The sequence below is a fragment of the Sitodiplosis mosellana genome, unplaced genomic scaffold, assembly GCF_009176505.1.
Source record: "Sitodiplosis mosellana isolate CC-2019 unplaced genomic scaffold, AAFC_SMos_1.0 Smas_scaffold_47, whole genome shotgun sequence".
NCBI classification, from domain to species: domain Eukaryota; kingdom Metazoa; phylum Arthropoda; class Insecta; order Diptera; family Cecidomyiidae; genus Sitodiplosis; species Sitodiplosis mosellana.
In genome coordinates this window covers 2,349,884-2,373,978 of record NW_022595289.1, presented here as the reverse complement: position 1 = coordinate 2,373,978, position 24,095 = coordinate 2,349,884, and the positions used below count along the sequence as shown (strand labels likewise).

General features: G+C 36.8%; 1 protein-coding gene across 2 annotated transcripts in view; it reads right to left on the bottom strand.

Moving 5' to 3' along the window:
• Window positions 1-2,947: 2,947 nt before the first annotated feature.
• The window catches only part of LOC129569973 (opioid-binding protein/cell adhesion molecule), a 39,263-nt gene continuing 18,115 nt past the window's right edge, over window positions 2,948-24,095 (bottom strand). Inside the window, exons 2-14 of one of the 2 annotated variants that reach the window (XM_055449268.1) lie at window positions 16,566-16,847; window positions 15,162-15,211; window positions 15,067-15,091; window positions 14,334-14,401; window positions 11,398-11,412; window positions 11,166-11,309; window positions 10,561-10,780; window positions 10,424-10,498; window positions 10,271-10,324; window positions 6,899-7,018; window positions 6,020-6,190; window positions 4,979-5,031; window positions 2,948-4,817 (exon numbers count right to left, since the gene is read on the bottom strand). In XM_055449268.1, the coding sequence (XP_055305243.1) occupies window positions 4,512-4,817; window positions 4,979-5,031; window positions 6,020-6,190; window positions 6,899-7,018; window positions 10,271-10,324; window positions 10,424-10,498; window positions 10,561-10,780; window positions 11,166-11,309; window positions 11,398-11,412; window positions 14,334-14,401; window positions 15,067-15,091; window positions 15,162-15,211; window positions 16,566-16,734 (1,470 nt within the window). In that variant the 5' untranslated portion in view covers window positions 16,735-16,847 and the 3' untranslated portion in view covers window positions 2,948-4,511. The remainder of the gene's footprint in view (window positions 4,818-4,978; window positions 5,032-6,019; window positions 6,191-6,898; window positions 7,019-10,270; window positions 10,325-10,423; window positions 10,499-10,560; window positions 10,781-11,165; window positions 11,310-11,397; window positions 11,413-14,333; window positions 14,402-15,066; window positions 15,092-15,161; window positions 15,212-16,565; window positions 16,848-24,095) is intronic. The other variant, XM_055449269.1, reaches the window with a different exon arrangement.

Here is a 24,095-nt window from a genome sequence, read left to right as displayed (position 1 = left end):
AAAAAGACAAATACCTGTACAGTGTACATTGACTTCCCCGGCAGATAAAATCGAGCTACATCATTGTATGGTATTGTTTGAAGGTAACAGAAAAGTCAGAAAGTTGTAAGGAATTACGATAAATGTCAAGTGCATTTTGTTCTGCACAAACAAACACTGAAGTGTGTAGCATGGGCTTCTTATTTATTAGGTGAAATTGGAACACGAATAAGTGTAAATACCAACGTTGGGCCAGTTTAAAGCTGTGCGCTACATGATACCTGACTCTGCAGAAGAGAAAAGATGAAGAAAAAAAACATTCCCGTCCAAAAGAAGTAAATAAATGACTTTTTAAGTAGAATAATAACACCCACTAAATAAAGAATTATTAAATTCATAACGGTTATAAAATAGAGCCGGAAAAATTCCGGTGAGTTGTGCTGAGGAGCACTTTTTGCTTGAAGTTTATTTGGCTACGAAATTCAAGTTGCGCTCATTCAGGCACAGCCGATTCACGAGCCGAATCGCGAGCCGAATTTCCTATTCAAAAGTACCAATTCTGTGATATTTCATGAAGATGCTAGCGAAATGAGCAGGAAAAATGTAAGCATCTGAGGAGAGAGAGCATTTGAAGACAAAACAGTTGCCTGTGTCAAGACAACGATGATGACGACAAAGAAGACAACAAGTAAATAAAAAGACGTGTCGGAGTGGTCGTCGCTTGTCGAACCAACAGCCAAAGCAATGAATGAACGAACGAACGACGTTACGAAATCAGTAGCGTAGAAAAATCCGACAAAGTGAGAGAAAGAGAGCTGTTTTCGCACTCACCATTTACGTACTTGTAAAATTTATCCATTATCCGTATTTAGATCTTGTAGCAACCGAAAATATACCGTCATTGTCGTACACATAATTACACTTAAGATTACATTAAATGAAAAGCGCTTTCGCCTCTCTCGCTACTGTTGTTACTACTGCTACTGTTGCCTGCCCTTCTCACTCTCTCACTCTCCCTCTCGTGCCGTCGAATGCGTTCATTGTTTTGTATTGTTGAAAATGCGCCGCTATTTTGTTCCTTTTTTCATATCACTCGCATCGTTTGCATTCAGTATAGTTTATAGATGCTCGTGCAGATATATGTGGATACCGCGTTGCTGGCGATGGCAAACGAAAAACACAGAGCGAGTAGTGAACATTCAACGAACAATTTCCGCTACTCGCTTTATGATTTTTCGCTCGGTGTGCTTTTTAATGCTCCTTTGTAGCATTGTGTTATTTTAATATTATACTCGTAGTTATCGCTTATCGTCAATCTTACTCCGTGTACGCTGCTCTTGTGGCTCTTTTTTCCTACCCGTTGCTCATCCTTTTGTTCGCATTTCGACGTCGTGCCAGTTTATTTTCTCTCTCCCAAACAACAGAAACAAAAACAACAAACACAATTCTCGCAACCACTTTGTGTGTATACCTTAACAATATAAACTGCCTGGTTGACTGACTAAGCGTGGTGCTTGAGTCTTTGTTAAAGGTTTTCATGTTTTGTTTTCCACACATACACTCACCCAGTGTGTGTATCTCTCGGTGCCGATGCCGGATTGTTGTGCGCTTTTAGAGGGGTTTTCACATTCGCCTGATATCGTAATCTGTTCATTATAGGCATACTCCAGACGTTATAGCTTTGGATTCGTCAGCTTATCGAATAATATACGTAAATTGTTGCAGTTAACACTCGTTCATTTAAATCGAAAATTACATTTTGGTCGTCTTTTCGTTTCACAAGCATTTCAAAATGCTTGTGTCGTAGTTACCTTTTTGCTATTTCACACGTTGATCGTTTCGCATTGAACGTGGTGTGTGCGTGTGTGTTTACAATTTAGAGATCCTGCATTGTTGAACATTTAGCATACAAAACTAAAGAGCCGGGGAATGGCTGTCGTATAGAGACCTCTAAACGATTCCAGAAACAATACCGTCTAATTCAAATTGTCGGTTAATTTTCGAACATTTCCACATCCGTTGCGATTTGTTTTTGCATTGGATTGGTTTTGCCTTGCTTCGCTCGTCATTCATATTACATCCGTTGAGTATTTGTTATAACATTTGTTCAACGCATTGTTTGCAGTTTGCAAGGCTGCATAGCAAGCGGCTTTTACAAGCTAAAATCATGCATTAGAATTCATGTGTCACCTAGACAGATACATATGAAAGGATGAGCACCGCAATTGCAAATGCTTTGCCCCAAAATACTTTGAATCACATGAAACTATTTGAAGTTTATATGAAAATTCACTGAAATATTAATCATAAAACTTTTGAAATTGCCTATGATTTCAAACTTTTTCTATTAACCGAAAATTATACACGAAGAAAGCGTTTTATTTGTGTTCAATGGAAAATCGTTCACGTCATCTATTGGAAAGACAAAGGATTTCATGATGCTCATGCTGTTTATAGGTGGGGAACAATGTAAATGAAATTATTATCGCACATTTCATCAACATACGTTTTTCTCCATAATTTAAATCATACATACATTATCGCCGCAACCCCAATGGTATCATTCGAAAGAGCTAGAGGTCGTCACATGTGATAAAGAAATTTAATAACGGACGTTAATCATGGGCGCACATTAATGTCATCGACTCTTTGTTATCTATTCATAAATTAATGACGGTTTTGTCGGTTCTTTTTTTTATTCGATTATTTCTGTGTATTTACAGCATTTTATTTACATAGGGACCATTCTACTTACCTTTTTTGTACCACAACAGCAGATTTTTTGTTTGCAGTAAGTGTCAAAAGCTACCTATTTTCAGATTAGTATAAAATGAGTAGCTTAACTGAAAGGACATGGTATGCAACACACCGTGTGCTGGCGTTGTTTGAATGGAAGGCAATTTTGATGTACTAACCTGTTTAACGAGGTGTTTCGGCTATCTAAGAGAATAATGAAAGAAATTTGTCGGTTAAGGTTGGTACTTTATTCCCATTTTTTTGGTACAGATTTATTGATGCGTTCTTTCGAAAATGCACATTGATATTATGCAGTTCAGCAAAGTCCAACTCAACTGAGTGTGTTTGTGAATTTTCATAATTTTGATTCATGTAATTTTATGTCGTATAATTTTATCGAATTATTATTACATGATACGTTGTTTATATCATTACTAGAGTGATCCGATTGTGACATTTTTTTTCGTTCTAATTTTCATATCGATGACCACGAGGAATAGTCAGTAAATTACGGAATTAGAAATGGTTCAAAGCACTCAGAATTTCTAGATGAAAGAGACGCAGTAAACCATAAAATACTGAGATATTCCCAAGAGCCGTTGGTTCCTTTGTCAATCGAACCACTCCATTCGATATGAATATTTCATCTTCTCCTATAGCTCTTGCGTATCCAGCACAACGATTAGTTTCTATCATATTTTTCTTAGACACATCTTCTCTTATTTATTTCTTTTTTATTTAATTCTTACACTTCATTTAATTGTTCTATATAATAATGCCATACAGTGTTTCAATATATTATAAACGGTGGACACGATTTGATCGCGCCCGTTATTTTTTGTCTGTGTCTGGAATTAATACAATATTTTATATTGCATAACTGATTTATTCTATTCCATTTCCATTTGTTTTCCACTTATATAGAAATAACGTAATTACGATTAATCTATGAAATATTGAGCCCCCAATTAACTACTCAATTTGATATTTTCCTCGGTACAACCTGCGTGTATTATAAACGCGGCATCCGATGAAATACTATCGTTCCGGTGATGGCAAGAGGAGCGTGTATGTAACAAGATTTTCGTTTTTGAGCAGCAACGCATCAGTCGAAAATTAGCTGGATAGGTTTTTAAACGATTTATGGAAAATGTCGTACAACTGGTTTGTTTACGATTTGGCACTTTTTTGTCTTTTTAATAAAATGATTTTGCAAATGTTCTTTTTTCTTCGTTCGTCTCAAACCAATCAATTGTTCGATTGAAATGAGCGATTTTGTTTAAAGTAAAACATAATGTTCGAATGATTGATTTCAAATCGTTATAACATTGATATGTCCTGAATGAGAAATTAACGTAATCAAATCATCTCACTTGGCCTATTTGAGAGAGAGAACGAGAGAAGTTGCAGCATAGCAACAGAATAAAAAAATTCACGTTCCATTGCCGAATTGATCCATAAATCTGTACTTTGGCAATTCGAGCATTTGACCTCGATTCAATTTCTCTCTGTTGTGGAATAATTTAATTTTATAGCCATTCCGATTTTCAATGCAATCTAATGGAAATTCAATATTTAGGATTTTATGATACACACTTTATCGATATGAATTTGCTATACATATTCCATTTTTTTTTTGCAAAACACAAACAATGCGATATCCGTAGTGAAAAATCGAAAATGTTCCATCAAATGAGAGAATATGCGAAAGTTGAACAAACAAAACAAAAATTGCTTCGAAAACCAACAAAAAAAGAGATGAGCTAAATGGTTTGATTGTGTGCCGAATGAGGTAACTATAACAGTGAGAATCGGCGGAATAGTCGTCGTATCATTCGCTGTTTGTAGATACTTAAAACAGGTAACAACAAAAAGTCGAGTGCAAATAACAAAATGATACTTGAAAGTAATATTGAGTTTGGTGTGCTTTTTGCCATCATTGTCCGATGCTCTTGCCGTTGATGAATGTTTAAAGTGGATGCACTGCTGTTCACATCGTTGATATCGTCATCATCATTTTCGCCGTGCTGCACTTTATACAGTCGCCCATTTTTATTTATAATACCATCCTCATTCGAATCATCATTGGGTAAATTATTTCCCTAATTTAAAAAAAAAAGAAGCATAAAAGATACAGAACAATCAAATCAAGTGGAGATTTGAGCACCACTACTACTGCTTCTATTCAATTCACTCGCATACACTCTTCAATGGCTCAAAGATTTATATTCAGTTTTAAAAACTAAAAATAAAAGATACTTACATCGTCGTCTATATTGAGTCTTTGATGCTTGGTTTTCTTTGTCAATTCCATTTCTGTTGCACAAGATAATTTTTTTTTCGTTGTGTTACACAAAGCACGGCAAATTTGACGCATAAATAAGGCAGAAAACACATTAAATTCAATTTACGGAACTAATAACATGAAAATATGAGGGATAATTTGGCTTGTAAAGTTGGCACAGCAAACCTGACGAACACGATTATACTCTTCGCCCGTAAAAGTTTCTTATTTGATAATAAGAACATAACACAAAGATGGAGATTATTTGGGCCATTGCTTTGTAAGCAACGTTTTTATCATGGCGATCTCGGTACGACATAAAGAATGGGGAAGAAAACAACACTCAGAATTTACATTCATCCATTCAGTTTATTTGGACCATTCGAGTTATATAAACTGTGAAACGCGAACGGCGATTTTTTATCCTTACACAAAACATGAGAGTTGTAGGAGTTTTTTTTCCTCTACTTTTGATTATGGACCGCTTTTCTCACACTTTGCGACGGTTTGGTGTGGGTGTGTGTAAAGCATGGAGTAATTCCGAGAGATTAATTTGAAAACTTTTCTTGCCAAGCCGTGAACACCAATATTCCAGTAAAAATGTGAAATGAAATGATATCAAAAAGAATAAATTGTCGAACCTATTTTCAACGGCGTATTTTTTGAGTCATCATTTTAATTTACAATTCCCTAGTGATAATGATGTGATGACATTTGATGTTTGTTAACGATGAAGTCGAAGTGCGCCCGAAACGGGCCGAAAGTTAGTGATGAAATTATCCGCTTTACAACTGTTCGCGCTTTATTCGGAACATTGAAGCGACTGTATGAAGTCGTGTCATGAGTTTTAAATTCCATTTTATTTCTGTTTTCGATTTTGATGATTTCGACTCGTTTGACCAATTCCGTCAACTTTTCAATTATTTGGCCAAATTGCTTGGCAATGGGATTTTGGTTTTGCTGATCCGTTGGAATTTCCAATTTTCTCTGTCAAAGTGGAATTTCAAATGCATAACTTACCATACAATCTGATTGTGGCTTCGATGCCTCCTATACTGTTTTTTGATATGCAACGGTAGCCACCGAAATCGGGCTTCTGTAAGTGTTTTATGGTAAGTGTCATCTGTATGGCGTACATGGAGCTCTCCGTTTCGTGCATCACATAACGGTCATTTGGTATTATCATTTCGCCTATTGTTGATTTTGCGGTCACGTCGCGGTGTCGATGGATATACGGCATTGCCAACACGGCGCACATTTCGTCGCATATTTGTCGTTTGCATGCATACAGTTTCACAGTGGCAGCATTGATGGCGGCAACAGCGATAAAAATGCGCGAGAGGGAGTGGGAGAGGGAGAGGGAGAGGGAGAGAGAAAAAGAGACACATGATACCAAATGGCAGAGAATTTAATAATAATTCAATATAGGAAAGTCACAAAGTCAGTCGCCGCTATAAAAAGTATCAAAAGCCCGAAGCACATTAAATAATAATAAATTAATTTGGGAATGAAATACTCTGACCAAAATAAAATGCTTTTAAATAATAATCTCTCGGCCGTGGCTACACACATTTTTTTCTCATTCATTTCAGCGAAACTTTCAATGGTTTTCATATTCGATTCTGTGTGCGTTCGAAAATTTAAAAAAAAAATGGCTTGAAGCGCAAAGAGTCCATCAACTTTTTTCCATATGAATGCAGACAGCAAAAAAATGTAATGATATTTTTTGAACATATAATTTACACTCAATTGACGATCCGCATTAAAACAATTCAGCATGTAAATTTTTTATTAGAGGCCAAATATCCTATGAAACTGAGTGGAATAATTGATTCTGGATGCGCCATAACAGTCACATTTAGTTCTAATGTTCGTTTATATAATAATAATAGTAATTACCGTTTTCTTTTTGCCAATAATTTATAGCTTTTGGTGAGGCTTCAACGTTACAAACCAATGTGATATCCACCCCAAGCGGCGCCCCAACCAGCATATTTGGAACTTGTATCAACGGATGAACTGCACAATAAGAGATAAAATGGTTTGTTACTACCGGCAACCGATACATAACATCGTAGAGGTAGCGGAAGTTGTTACGAACAAAAAAAGACGAAGACGAAGACAATTAGCCAGTGCATGACCTGATAGAAAATAAGTTTCCGTGAGGCATTCCAACTCTACATTTCATTCTCACGTCATAACTCTAACTCCCAACTTTAACAGTTATTATTGGCATTGTACGGCATTGTAAATGTTGATTGTAATGTACCGCAAGCGGAGATCGAAAAACTTTTTTAATATTTTGTCGAACAAATATTAAATAATAAGATGAATAACGGGAAGGGATGAACTGAGCAGCAGAAACAAATAACATATAAACAACACCGACGAAAAAAAAATCACAGGGCACGAAGCGCGAAAAGGAACTGTAATCGACAGACAGTTCACAGAAGATGTTGAATGTTTGAAAGAATTCGTGTAACGCGAGCACACTCGCACAACGAGGGAGAAAAAGAAGAATGCCCACCAAACGAAAACAACCGAGCATAAAGTTTTCTCATATTATCGTTTGGTTCACTCTTATTCATCGCACGACGATGGCTTGCTTCACAACCCCAGAATGGGTTCAGACGTTTTGTTTTCTGCTCATGAAATAGTTGTTTGTTTGAAGGTAGAAACGACAAGGAAGTTGCTTTCTTGCTGTTGTTTTTGTTATTATTTTAATTTTTTTTTCTTCTCGTTTCGGATTTGTTCTTTTCATTGTTTACATTTAACAAGTGAGCAAAGTGCGCACCGGAGCACAAGCGAACCAAGAAAACGAAAGACAGATAGAGAGAGGAAGAGAAGCTATGCGCTTTGCACAGAGAACAACATGGGCAGAAGAAGTTGAAAAAAGCGTTAACCGAGAAGCAAACGACGACGACGAAAGAATTATAATAACAACAATGAAATTTGTCTATACAATATAAACTTTTTGCCTTTTGCCTCTTTCGCTCACCCATCCCCCCGTCCACTGTGTCGGCACCCCCTCAAAATTATCGCATTACAAACACAAATCTATATCTTCTTGCATGTATTACGTGAGCTTCAAGTTTGTTTTCTCTGAAATATTTGCACGCGCCCGCTCCCCGCACGCCTGATCGTGTAGCAGCAGCAAAGGCATTTCGCATTTCGTGTGGAAAACTTTTTCCTATTCTTGTTTACCCGATTCGCTTTTTAGAATCGCGTCACCGTTCCGTTTGTTGTTCGGTTTGTGCAAAGTGGCTCAACTATATCCATATCCAAAAACGATTTTGGCGAGAAAATTATGAACAAGATCAACTTGAAAGTCAGAATGAAAGAAGAGTGTGGAGTGAGTGGAATAATTTGGGAAACAAAATTTATTTCGTTGTCTGGTGGATTATTTTTTTTGTGCTCTTTTTTCTTTCGCACTTCTCTTTCGCTGGAACTAGATTCGCGTTCAAGAAAAGCCAATTCCATTTGATTGGCTTTTGATAACTTTGCTTTGGCATGCTTTTTGCTTCGTCGTTGTTGTAAAAGTGTCGTTCGGTTCGAGATGATAAACAATTTCGTATATTCATTCAGATCAGAAAATCGAAATGCAAAATGCAAAATGCGATATACTTTTACTATTTAGTAGAAATGGAAGAGAAAAAAAACAACCACACTCGCTTCATTCTAGGGGCTTCACGCACTCAAAAAATGATTCAAAAACAACAAGTATTTATTCTATTGACGTATAATCCGGTAAAATCCATTCTTGCACGCTGAAACTCACATGAATTCACGAAAACTCTCACATTTGAATTGAATGAATATTGAGGAGTTTGGTGAATTTTGGTGAATTTTGGTGAATTTTGGTGAATTTATGTGAGTAGAAAAAATTACAAGAATTTGTATTACCGACCCTTTTCATTGCTAAACACTAGGTTCGACACTTAGTTTGACAGCTAAGTTGGCAAGACTGTGAAATCTAATTTATCGACAAATTCACTAGAATTCACCAAAATTTATTTGTATCGTTTCAAATTCATAACAATCGTTAAAACTTATTACTATTTATTTATCACTACACAAATTCAATGGTTGACAATTTTGCGTGAAGCCCCTAGGCTTCATTTTTTCGTCAAGTCTGCGAATAAGTAATGTATGATCCGGTCAGTAGAATGAATATCGAAATATTTTTTGTAGAAGAGATTTCATGTGAAAATAATGACAATTCGCTATTGCGATTTCATGTTGGCATTTAACTTTAAACCACTCTTATGAACGAAATATTTACACATTTATCATCGATACAATTTTCGATGGGAAACGAATAAAAATCGAATACAAACTCTCGTCATGTGAATCCCCATCGCATAGCACTAGATTGCTTAGTGGGTTTTTTTTGCTCACATTCGGCGTGCGCTTTATTTTTTGTGGTTCTTACCCACTTGCTCCGTCATTTTCGTATCATAATATTTGCGCGATTTATGCCTTGTGGCGTTAGTACGAGATAAAGCGATATGAATTCTAGTGAAATGATAGCAGCAATTGCAGATGCAAACGGATATGTAAATAGATTTTGTTGTCGGCTTTTCGCCGCTTATTTCTACCAAATGGATTCGCTGTTTTTGTAACTCGTTTTTGGCATGCCTGCGTGTGCATTTTTTTTCTCGCTCCCCTTCTTTCTCCGTCGACATTCGCACGAATCATCGAATCGTTGGTTGATCGCTTTTTTATATGTTTGCTAAACTGGGTTGTGTGTTTGCGAGAAAATTGAAATGCAATGACATTTACTATACATCCTCTCAACAGCACTGCGATCGCGTTGCGTATGCAAATATCATCGCAAGATTTTATTTTCTTTCAGTTATCGACATAAACATGTTCCACTTACTGAAGATGGCAGAGACGAAGAAAGAGGATATTGAATTCCTCAGAGATGCCATAACCGACGCGTTTATCAGCACATTACATCACATTTGAATATAAAAAAAAATATGAGAACGGATTTCACCAGAAAAAAAATTGATTCAATCGCAAACAATTTACATTCACTTCCGATGACGTCGTTCAAACAATTGTCAAAATGAACTAATAATTTAAAACAAACATTATTCGATGAAAATTTTGACATTGTTTTCGTAATAATAATCGTTTTTTGTGGTGGTTCTGTTTTCCAAACAATATCCAACCCAATTTTGCTCAATATTTTCTTCGCAATTTCCCATTGATTGCATTTTTGTTTATATTTGCCGAAAAAAATGATTGCCCGTAAGTACTTACAATGTATTTGCAATTTCATCCGTTTGCTAACCGAAGGAGGAACCTGATTAGAAGCTACATTGAACACAAGAGAGAATCGAATTTTTGAAATAAACTCGAACAAATTGGAACACTTTGAGATAGTTTCGACATTTGTGTGATAGAATCGCTTACCGATACACAGATAGATTCCCATTTCTGATCGGGTGATTTTGGTGAGCCAAAGCATTTCACCTTCGACTGACAGCGCTGCGAAATGTGTGAAACATAAAATCATTTGACCGAAATGATTTTGATTGTACTTTATTTACCTTTGCTTTTGCCATGCGGACCATTTCGGGCAATGATCTCTCGTCCATCTTCGCGACGCCATGTGATTTTTGGCTTTGGAAACCCCCGTGCTTTGCACACTAATTTGGCGGAACTGCCCTCCGGAACCATCATATCGCCCGAGGTTTCTTCATAAACAATATCTGGCGGAATAACAACCTCCAAAAATGCAGTCTGCATTTTCATTGGGTCAGTGTTCACCTGAAATAAATCGTATGAAATGAAAATGAAAATTAAATACATATATTCATTACAGGTGGGCGGAGTAAGAGAGTATAGTTTCAAACGAGTGAGTAAATGTAGAGTTACTCTTTCGCAAAAAAATGAGTATGTGGAGACATACTCAAATGAGTAGGAAAATGAGTAGGAACAAGAGTAGGAAAAAGAGTAGGTGTAGAGTTACTCTTTGGGGAAAAAATGAGTAGGTCGAGACATACTCAAAGTCAAAGAGTAACTAATGAGTAGGAGAGAAGGTCGAGACCTACTCATTTCAAAAATGATTGAGTAGGAGAGTATATACTCGCGATTTCGGCCACCTGTAATATTCATTGTAGCGCGAAAGGATTTTTTTCATTGCGATGCTAACCTGACACATATATTGGCCGCGATCTTCCATTCGAACATTTCGAATCACCAGTGTCCATGTGTTGAAATCATTGTGAGTGACAGACAAGCGATCGCTGTTCGTGATGACGTGCTCGTGTATTGCCAAAATTGCTTTTGCATCAGCCTTTGCCCAAAATGAATGAATAAAAAAAAAAACAATGTATTTTTTGTTGTAGAATGAAATGGGTAGATTTTGCGATTGAAGTGCTAACCTTTATCCAAGCCACCTGGTTTGTGTTCGCATTATTGGATCAAAAAAACAATATATTATTACCGAGAAAAACGGAATATTTCAATTTCACAGTCAACATAACTTCATTTCGAAAAAAAAATGGTCGAATAAAGAATTTTTCGGTGCAATCCATTTAAAAATGAGTTTTTATTGAGCCATCCAAAATCGTGCAAATTCATGGAAAACGAAAACATGGACGAATTCCACTTGAAATGACTATTTTAGTTAAAGAAATCTCTTTCTTTATTCATGTTATCATTTGCCAAAACCTCTTTTGGATGCTTCAACAGATTTTGCATGCATTACAAAGCCAAACTAGAACGGAATACATTTCATGCATTTGTTTATTCACAAATCCAACTCATGCTTCAACAGATTTTGCTGAGAAATAGTTAGTCAATCTACACATAAATATCAAAATGATTTCAATAGATGATGTTATTTTTAGAATAAAATCGTTTTTTTTTGTAAATCGTATTTTTACCGCATGAGTTTTCTTCACATTGAATAGTCGTAGAGTTGTAAAGGCGTAGAGTGTCTATCATTATTTGAAGAAAAAAAACACCGTCCAAACATAGTTGCATCGTTTAATTTTATTTGATCGCCAATTTGTGTGCTCTTCCATTCAAAACACAGAAGAATGGAAAACGACAAAAAAAAATAATTTTTTTTCTCGAAGCGTTGACATTCGGCGGATTTGAATAATTTAGCTAGTGCTGTTACCAAGCGACGAGCTTAAGTCTGTATTTGCACAGACAGAGAAATCACATATCGAAAATTAATAATTTGCGAGAACTTCCCGTAAAACCTTGTATTTGGAAACATTAAGTTTGGTATGGAGTGGCGGAGTGAAAGGGAGACAATATCGGCGCAATAAAGGAAATCGGAATGTATATATTATTATTAATTACATTTAATGGTAGATAAATTTGCAGCCAGTAGCTAAATCGTTGGCAAAGTATGTGGTGAGATTCACTAATTGGTGCACAGATACCGTTATTTGTTGGATCGAAAGCTTTTAGGCAAAAATTGAATTTCGATCGCTTTTAAGTGGTTTTCTCGTTGATGAAACGATTTAAATTGAATTATTTATGAACTATATGGCTGAACAGAACCGAACGGAACAGAGAATCACTTTCTAGGCTTCGCTATTTGAATAACATCATTGAATATGAACTAAAATCAAAAACCACCAAATAATTGTTATAAATGAAAACCGCTTAATATTTTACATTTCAATTGAGCGGCAATGCTGGCATTCGTGAAAGCGAGACGAACAATAGCTAATTCTATTGGTTTTTTTGACTATTTACTTTCAATTGAATCATAAAACATATCGCATACAGTTAATATTGGGCCAAATCAAACCGCAGTGGAAATTTTTGGACTGCGCTCACATTTCTGTGCTCAAAATTTAAAATCGGAAGTGGCAAATGGATTTTTGGTTTGATGCAATTACATGATATGTAACTTATAAATGAGCCAATTTATGTATGCGCTGTGGATGAGAGTTTCGCGAAAGTGAAGTGAAATCGATCAAAAGCAGCTTTAAATCAATTTGTTTGGCTTGGAAAATCTCCATCATAGGATTCTCGTGTCATATAGTGCAAATGAACATGTCAAAGTTCTTTCTTTTTTATCGTAGAAATGAAAAATAAACTGTTTATTGGTAAATGTTAATATAAATTGAAATGAGAGAATGCCATCACCAAATTCGGCAATGTTAATTTTAAAAATTAGCTCAATCGCACCAAAAGCTGCTTCCAAAGGATAGGAAATAGAACACCACCTTCATATTTCTTTGCATCCTTTTAAAGCGTTGTCAAATGGAAATTCGATTTTGCGTTAATTGCCAGAACTACATAAAATTTGAAAAAGATTAAAAAGAGATTGGCATTTGTTTTTGCTAGCCTTGCTTTCGTTTTCCAAAATTAATATTAATTTGAAGTCGGAATGGCAAACGTCGTATGGCTCTTGTTGTTAGAGTACTTCCCACTTATTCAAACTATTGTCATTTGTGAATTAAGCTTAACTTACAGCCATTTAATTATGACGATAAAATTCAGTGTCGTTTTTTGTGTGCTTGGTTTTATGAATGAAAATGAAATGCCAGTGTTTTTGTGTGCGCGCGTCCCGAAATGAAAACCATTGCAAGTAATAATAATGGAAATAAACGAATGAGAACAAAAAAAACAGCTAAAGGAGAAAAGATTTTAAGTGCATTGCTTTAATAGGGTGCGATACTACCACAGGTGTAGAAAAGTGCCAGACAGAAGAAAGAATGTTCACAAGTTAACAAGTGCTTCGTTTGTTCGCTTTGTATGTTTGTGTATGTGTCTGTGTGTCGGTTTTTTTCTTTATATATGAAATCGAACAAATTACACACATTTCTCCCGTTTGAGCGTTTTTTTCTCTCTATTTTTTGCTTTTTAATTTGCTGAAAGTGCAGAGTGCATAAGATGTGCGTATGTGATTACTGGTGCTAGTGCAGGTGCAAAAGTGTATGTGCAGTGCATCATTTAGGTTGTTCAAAAAGTCCGTTTCGAGTGTGTTTGTGTGTTTTTATACAGGGGAAGAACAGAAATATGCGATAGCATTGCAGAGTGCTGTGGTGCTGAAGTGTGCTTTGCGTTTGCATTCAAATGAGAAATCCTCCATGTGTGTGAGTGTTTTTTTTACTCATAAATATTTTCGTTAATTATTATTATTATTTGGCTGTGAAATTAATAGGTGTGAGCGAGTGCATGTGAGTGCAAAAACTGAAAGTGAGTTATTTTTGTGTGTGTTAAATATTGTGCATTTATTTTTTGCGCTTGCTTGGTTAGGATAAGAGTGTTTCGATTAAGAAAATCCAGTGCAGTGCAAAGTGTGTTTGAAATCAATAAACTACAAAACTCGGACACAAATTGTACCTACCCTAGCTTGCGCACCATCTCCACTCACCCGGTAACCGCCTAAATTGTTGACAACACATGTAAATGTGGCTACAAAAAGACAAAACACAAATGACCAAAATCAAAGGGAAAAAACGTTAGGTAAAAATGTATCGTTGTGAAGGCACAACGGAGTTGCCACAGAACTAACGCGAAGAAAAAACAGTAAAAAAAACTAATTTTTAAAAGCGAATTAAATTCAATTGAGAGAGAAAGAGAGCAAGAGAGAGAGAGAGAACCACTGAGAAAAAAATTCATCGCATATTTTGCATGTGTTTGAAATATTTCCACTTTTTGTGGTCGACGGGAACTGTGAGTGCTAATTTTCTATTTGAAAAAAAAGTTGTTGTTATTTTTTTGCCCCGTTGTGGATTCCGATTACCGCCAGTCTTTTGTTTGCTCCACTCGCCGTGAATGAATTTACATTTTGCGTTGTTTTGCCGCTCCATTCAATGGGACACACGTACGTTGCCATAGCCGAGTTCACGTCAATGTTATTTTGGTCAGGTTTTATTGTTGTCGCCTTTTTTATCCCGCTCCCTCTCCCTCTCTCTCTCTCTCTCTCTCTCTCTCTCTCTCTCTCATTTGTCGAATACGTTCGCATGGCTTTGCGATTTTCTGTGTGTTATGCATTGTGCTACGTGTGCTCTTCTCTCGTTTTTTTTTCAGCTGGTGTGCAAAATATTGTGTTTTATTTGATTTATTTAAATACAAACCGTCACGGCCTTGTGCGACTGTTACCTAGCAGAGAAAAAAAAACAGAATTCACGATCAATGATGGTTCTCAGTACTCCTCTATGTGTATACAAACATTTTCCAGCGGGAATACAAAGTCTGGTTCAAACGATGAAGCGGCTGCCGCTGTTTTTGTTCAGTCGTTGTTACGCGCGTTTTTTTCGTTGTTGTACGTTGCCCGTTTCGTATTTCATATCCCCAAAATCGTTGAAATTCGATGCAGCAAACGCACATGAAATGCAAAAGGATGAAAAAACAACAAAAGCATGTTCAATGAGCAAAACATACACCAAATACAGAAGGAAAAAAAGAATAACTGGAATGGTTTCATCCAATATATGTCGACACTGTATGTTTACGAATCACCAAATTTCAAAGTAAATTGAATTCCAGTGTTTTTGTCTCTTGTATATCTTTCAGCGCCAACGTAACAACAATTAACAATTCTTATGGTCATTGTTGCACCCGCCCGTCTGGACTGCTCTTTTTTCATTCATCTCACTCGCCAGCCAAACATGTTTTCACAAAAGCGATTCGAATCCCTTCAATAAAAAGCTTTTATTCATTTCGATTCCGTGTTAATTTAATAAAGTGCATATATGTATGATAAAATTCAGCCAGAGAGGCGGATCTGGTGTCGAGAGTAAAAAAATAGCTGAAAACTGAATAAAATTCCGATTACAACCAATTTAATGAGCGGTTTTTCGGGCCACTATCAACATTTTCGATTCAAAAATATGCAAATGAAATGCTTAAAAATCGTTGGGAATTCCATTAACGGTTTGACACAATTTTATGCGTACAAGCAACACTGATTCACATTCCAGACGGTACTTTCTGACATCGGTCGTAATCCGTGAGAAATAATAGAGCGTGCGTTGAAATGACGCTTAGCTTGTTGCAAACCCTTGAAATGCCGGCCTCCCTTCAGAAAGTTAGCGTAAAAAATCAGTCATCCGAGAGTGGAAAAATGCCATTGAAACACACCAATGGAGAGACTCTGGTACACTCTAATCGCTTTATCCACGTGTCAAGTGTGTGTGCGCTGAAAAATCTCAGCTCGTGACCCGCCGCAACACGTGTTTCACAATTTGTTTGCATGCAACGGAAGCAATAATAATCTCCGGCTGCGATTTAAAGTTTGAGAGACGAATGGCACGCAACGACAATAAAAATTCATACGAAATGCTAAATTCAGCGTTAACAATGTGAAAATGCGAGACTGTGTCTGACTAATGTCACATCAGTTCATAAACCATGACAAATGCCAGAGCGATGCCGCTCTTTCTCACAATTAAATGCCCCATTAATTTTTGCGTGTAGAACTTTTAAAGGAAGAACAATCGTACAACTGCGTTACTTTCCGCCTTTTCAGGTCAGTGAATGAACCGACAGCACGAAATGGCTCCAGGAGAATATTTTTCGATTATTATTTATTTGTTTGTTCCGCTTGGAATTCCGCCGTTTCCGTACTACTTACCATAAACATCGGCTGACATTACAATTATCACTATAAAAACAAGTCCAATAATGTGTTGAAATAGCATCGATATGGTGTAATGTTGGCTCCTTCGCCGGCTCAAATACCGAACGTGTAATTTCATGGCATATTTTTCACGAAATATTGATGGCATCCTTGTCATATCCATTGTGGCCGTTGTGTTGCAAACTGATTTCTATGCACTTTGCACATCATAAAAAATCGTATGAACGTCCATTAAATAGAGCCCAATTGCGCCCCTTGCCGCAACGTCGTCTGCATCTAGACGGAAAAACAGTAATAAAATCAAATGGCGAAGAAAAACAATTACAAAATCTGTAGAGTATTCAACATCGTACGATAAAATGAAATGAAACGAATGTACGTGTATAAAAAAAAAACTATTTTCAAACTTAATAAAGTGCTTGATGGCTTGAATGCAAGATGTGCTCCGCATCAAGAGGATTATTTGCATGTGTACGCTGGCAGTGTGCTACTGCTTCTGCTGCTGAAGCACTGCTTGAGTATTGAATGGAGCTAAGAAATGCTTATATTTGCTCTTTTTTCTCTCCCTCTTTCTTTCGGTCGTTTTTTTTGTTCTTAAGCGATAGTTTCACGGAATGCGTCGCTCATTGATTCTCGCTTGCAGCAGCGATAAATTTAGCTTTGATGTTTTCTTCTTTGCATCGCTTTCTTTCTTCCTCGTTGAACAGAAATGAGCGGAATATTCGATGCGTTCAAGTGTACGATAAAAGAAATTCCATCCATTGATGTACAACATAGTTCATCGAAGGCACTCAATTCAAAGAAAAGGGCAACGACAATTTGAAAACGTCAAATTCCGCATAAAACAAGTAGTCAAACATATTAAAGATAGCAAACATTGGACTGGTTTACAGTAATAATGAATTGATTTATGTTGAAATTTTTTTCGTTGGACAAATTTCCGAATTTCTCATTGTACGAGATGTGAAAGTACATAAGCCAAGCACATTTCTGACATTAACCTCTTAAATGTTTTGAATGAATGTGTTCTACAGGAACTCATGCTTGCGTTGTAATGCCTTTATCGTTCGGAAACATATTTCAGATGTGGCGAAGTGGCCGAACCACCGAATGTGAGATTGATTTTTGTTCGTTCGGCAGTGCATTAAGACATAGAACAGCATTTCAAAACGTGGTTCGCTGCTTGGTATCGGAGATATTCTGTCGAATCGACCTGGAAAAGTCATTCAATTCGATTTAAATCAATGAAGCTTGAAATACCTATTATTCATACGATGAAATATGATGATAAACCAAAATGTGCATACAGATGAAGCGTGACACACATCGGTTTCGATATCGAAAATTTATTCGAAACTTATATGAGTACAGTTTCTGTTTTGGTCCGGCTCCTATACCTCTCTCTCTCACATATTTTGTTGGATGATTCCGTTGGATGCATAAATTTATTTATGAGTTTGACAACATTACAACCGAAATGTGTAATGTTCAGTCGGTACGAATGCGACCGACTCTCATATCAACATGCAAATAGAAAACAAAAACATGGACGTTTTCCCGTAGAAAGGGGAAAAAAATAGATTCGTCCCGCACTGACTTTGGGAGCGATCGAGCAGAAAGCAACAAAAATAGAAACAAGAAAATCCGTATCCTTTGAGCTTGAGCTTGAGCATTGCGAATGGTTAAAATAAATAGCATTTACATTTGGCAAAAACGGAGAGCACAGTAAGCGAAGGGGGAGAGGGTGACAGTGATGTCGAGCGGGCGGATTTTATGTTAAATTTCACACAATTTTTCGTATACCGTGTGATTTAAAGACATCACTCAGCCGGAATATGTATGTGTATCTGTCTCTCGTCTCGTGTGCGCCTTCGTTCCACTGGCACAAAACAATTTAAATTACTTTTCGTGTTTGGTGAAATTCTTCAGCACATTCTCCAAATAAGATAAATTGTGGCAAAACAACAGAGCAATACTCGGAGTATTGCGACTGTCGAGCTTTAAGTCCAATGCATTGCCTTCTGCCGAAACGTGTGATAGTGATGTGAGGCGAATGCGATATGAGCGTGTGTGCCTGTAAATGAAAAACCATGCAGCCATAACGAATAACCCATAACATCATCTAATACGAATTGTTCTTGTGAAATGAGCGGCAGAGAGAGAGAGAGAGAGAGAGAGAGAATGAGTGAGATCGCTGTTGTTTTTATTGATGTAAAAAGCATAAAATTCCTTCACCGAAAAGAAAATTCACTGTAGCACAACGCATTTTCCACAACACACCAAAATAAATGAACGGAATCAATTTGACGAAGGATTTTCCAAATGCGCACTAACGCAACAACAACAACAGCTTTAATTAATAGTGTGACGCTCGTGTGCGTATGTGCAAAGCTGTGTAGTAGTCGTCGAGTCAAAATCTTTTTGTATAAATAAAGCAAGAATTTTAATGCTAACTCAGAATTAATCTCAACTTAATAAACACAAGTGTGTTCGTGCTCTTCCAATGTCTGAATTTATATTGCTGTGCCGCTTTTTACTTATACTTCATCATCAAAACCAATTTCCATTCGACACTTACTCAACACATCATTTGATCCACTACGTAAAAATTACATTTTACGATCCGAAAGTTTTTGGGACCATATAAAATTACACGAACGCACACACACACACACGCACACAATGAAAATAACATTTTGCCCAACGCAGAATCGAATTCTGTGAGTTCGTCGTTCGAAAATCATTATGTGTTATTGCAGGTGCTTTGGGGAAATAGATTGTGTCCGGCTGTAGAGCAAGTACAGCGACAACAACAACAAGAACAAGGATTGAAATTGAGAACAATCATTCATGCATAACTAAAATGGCCATCTAATTAGTACGTATGAATAACAATTGGATGTCATGGAAAATCACATTTTCGTTTGTCTGATCGAGAAATCTGTTGGACAGAAGCCACGTAACATACATATCCGTTATTTGATACAATTTGATTTATTGTTGTGCGTTGCCTTAAAGGCTGCTATTCGAAAATTTCAAATGTGCGGTGAGATTAAATCCATCCCCTAGGAACAAACCCCAATCGGGTTACACTCAACAATGTGCAACTGATTAATATGTACGGATGGCTCACTTTAAGTTTCGTTGGCAGATACACAACACACCATTAATGCTTTCTTATGGTGTAATTGTTACGATATGCTTTCATTACACTAAATATGTGTTGTGTGGTTTCAATTACATATACAAGATATCTTGGCATTGAATTCATCAACTTTTGGCTTTGCTCGGGGTTTTTGTCATCACTTGCAATTAGTTAGTTTTCAATGTTTCAGCTTGCCCCCCTAAGTTTGTGTGGAAAATGTTGACAGACGCATGAGAATCAAAACAATTTCCACAGTACAGAAATCAACAGTGTCTACTGATATGATATGGGATTCTCAAAACGAAGCATAAGCATAAACAGAAACAGAAACTGAAACCGGAATGGCAAATATGATTATTTTCTAATATAGTCCTATTTTGAGAAATGAATTGGAAAATATTCGAGTTCAGCTTTAACTTGAACAAAATTCGTTCCGTTCCAATGGCGTATTTTCTCTCTGACGCTTAAACAGCTCGAATTCTCGAGCGAAAATTTTGACATAAAGACAAATGTATGTTCGGGTCGGTTATATATTCAAAATCGCGCACTTCAAAATCGAAATGAGAAAGTCGCATCCATTGAATCAATGCTCAGATAGAAACGACGACTGCGATGGCAGCTTTAGCAGTTTGTAGTTGATGGTAAGAAAATTCTGTCTAACTGTGAGCAAAATATGTATCATCAGAGCGGGCATTTTACATTTGGAACACCATTCGTTATTCGCAATATGTAATTTATTGTTGTACATACTTCGAAAATAGAAGAATAAAAGTGCATGAGACGAGAAAAAAAATAAAGAAGGTCGTTTGTTTTCACAAAATGTCGACGCAAAGGAGAATCGGATGACTGCAAACATTTACCACTCCCCAACGAAAAAAAGAACAACAATAAAAAAGCAGATAAGTAATTTATTATGTGGTAATATTGAAATTCATATTTTATCACTTCCTTTAGCAGAAAAGTTGAGAGAAATTTTACAAGTGCAGCATGGCTCAAAAGAAGCGTACATGCGGTGGCGGTACACAAGATACCCAGCTCGCATTCATTCACTTGCACACAAACTCACAACGCCAGTAAGTCAACTGCAATGCTTTCACACTGAAAATATGTTCACAACGAACTCATATCGAGTGTTTGCATTCGTGTTTTCCACGCCGCCTTTAAAAAAAACAGCGTCAACTTTTTCAATGATATTAAGTGTTAAGCATCAGTTTTATCTATTGTTCGCAAGCACTTCGGAGTCCATTCGCTGTACCATCGAAAGAGAGAAAAAACAGCGTCAAAAACGGGAAAAACTTTGGCAAATTCAAATCGCATACATATATTAGAATCGCATTATGGGTTGTAACAGAATGGTAAAAAAGCGGCATCGTCTACAAAAATCCTCAAGTCAGTCTTAGGAGCACAATTGTAGCGGAAAAACACGCGTTTAAAATGATTCACATCACATTTTGAAAATATGAGAAAGGGCACACTCGGTCCACTATTCACTTCATTCGGTGTGAACCCTTCATTCGTGCCAAAGCTGTTCACAATAACTTTACATTCAAAACTTCTTTTCAAGGCATACGAAGAAAAAGAAACATAAAATTTCTCGGCAAATCAGTTGAACGACCATCGTGTAGCGCTGATAACACTGGCATTACGTGCACGATGCGAATACAAAAATTATGTACCGCTTGTTATTCGGTCCCATAAATATTGTCAAGGGTTTATTGTGTCAGTTCTATCACAATTTTAAGCACATCGACAACTTACACGACAAATAACATGCACACACACAACAACATGGGCGAACGGACCATGCATAGAAATTTTCTATTCGAAAAAGAAGGCAACGTTTAAGCCGTTCTAAGTGGAAAAAAATCACTTTATGACGGTCTGGATAGATAATTTAAGACACATGGTCGAAAAGTGTTTAAGTTGCACTTCACAGCTTCCGTCCAAACAGTATCATGTCAATTATCCGGAGAAAATGCATTACGAGCTGATAAATTAAAAAATCTTCTTTGAAGAATATTTTTGCGAGAAAATATGAGTTTCATACTATGAAATCTGGCCATTTGTCTCACGTTTGAAATTGTGATTTTTCTCCTCTTTTTCACTCGGAATAGTTTCTGGTGCTGTTGGTGCTAGTGGATGATGTGTTTTTAATCATTTCGGTTCGTAACCATTTGCCAAGCAAAACAAACAAAGATGCCAACTATCCAACCGAACACAATTGCTCGTTATTACACTTGCTTTATTTCTTCTTCGAATCGAGTCCACAGCAGCAGGGAACGCTGAAAAAATACTGTCATTTTTTCTCTGGTTTGTATTGTTTTCCTTTTTTTCTCCGATGACTAAAGCCATTCGGATCTTTTTTCTGCTGCTGGTGTCACTTTTATTTTCTTGTGAATGTTCTTCGCACATACTAACTCCCGATTTAATGCTCTCTATTGCTTGGTTTTGGGTTCTTTTTTTTACTTCTCTCCATCAACATCTCCGTTTGCATTGAGTTTGCTTTCTTGCTTGAATAAAAACAATAACGATGTATATCGTTATTGGATTTTGCCAGTGGCAAAAGTCGCGCCCGCAAAACAAGGGAGCATTCAATGCAAAAAAAATAGAAGCATCCACTGTGTGTGCGTAGGAAAAACAAAACCACATCAAGAATAACAGAACCGAAATAAGACTATCTATCATTGAATGCAAACGGAAATCCCAAGCACTTGAACCGATATGATGGTTTTTACTGTGTGTCTATGTGAGAGCATGTTATTTTCCTTCGGTTCTGTATCGATATAGCAGTGAAACGTGTCATAGATTTTTATCCAGTGCTTTGTTATTGTTGACGTTTTGATTTTTCATTTCGTCAGCAGTGGAGCCATTCACTCAACCGTCGGCTAAAATCATTTCTTGTTGCTCTTTTTAGCCCACTCCCTGAACGGCACAGGCAGTGCTGAGTGTGAGTCGCTGTCGGCATTTTATTCACCGATTTTTATTACCATAATCTATATGTTCGACACATACGCACAAATCACTCGCAAAGTGTCAGAGCATTTTATGTGACATCGAATTTTATTTACTTTTATTTGTCGATGCTCTCTTTTTTCAGCTTTTCTGTATCTCTGTTCCTTGGCGAAGGAGGGGATATTGGTTGCTGGATTGTGTTACTTATTTTGAGGGTTGATTATTATCATCGCATATATAGAGAAACAGAGAGATGCGTCAAACTTTCGAAAACAACGAAAATAAAGCACCCAGCATAATCGATGAAAATGTGCCGAAGATTTCAACATAAGTGGATCATTTACTCGACGGGATCGGGCATAATGTGAATCAAATATTGCGTGCGTTTGATGTACTCAAAATGCGTGCGTTTGAGTCAATATTTCACACAGTGACTTTGTACACATAAAAACATCCGCAGTCTCATCAACGGGATAAAACAAAACGAAGGGCAAGACGGAGAAGTAGAAAGGATGAAACGTATAAATATATCAGAGAAAGTGCTCAATTTCTTCGTTAGTTTATGTAGGAATCTTTAAAATTGGTATCGAATCCATTGTTTGATCTGGAATAAATGTTCGATACATTTAACCTTTTGCTTCCGTTAACATACAAAATCATGTATACATTGATACTCTATCAATATTCAAACGTGCACACGTTGAACGTGCATGCAACGACTGTTTACAAATTTCATTTCACATTTCTTTCGTGTCATGTTCCTGGGGATGAAATATTCATTCATTCTTCTCTCTATCTCGGATGATGCAAAGCAGCAACAAAAAATCAGGGAAATTTTGTCGGTAATCGATATTCATCCTCAGTAAATCCATTTCGCCAAAGACACACACACACACTGCTCTCCTTGTTTGGCAAGGTGTTAAGCGTTTGTCTCTCAGAGTGGATAGTTGTTTTGGAAGCTCGTTGTTGTTAATTTTCAGTATGTTTCGTATGAATGGCGCATTTTTAACGAGTATTCTATCTCTCGATCTCTCTCTCTCTCACTCTCTCTCTCTCATCTAATTTTTCGAACCAGGGGTTTGCTCTCTCATAATTCATCTCGTTTCACAAAAATAGCTATTGTCAAACAGTAAAAAATTGCTGTACCGATCATCGATTTCCACGGAAAAATTCACAACGCATTTAACGCGTGTTTCGAAGGTTTAATCCCGTCAAAGCGTTTTGAATTTCGTTCGAAAATTGTTCATGGAATCGAATTAATGGAATATTATCATATTCACGGTAGGCAGTCTATGTTCGCCCTTCGAACACCTGTTCTTGCACGGAATCCGTAAATAAGGTGAAACAAGGTCGATACTTGACGATTTGTATACGGAGGACTATGCATATGCCTGAGTGCTCATCATTCACACGCACGATGTAGTTGG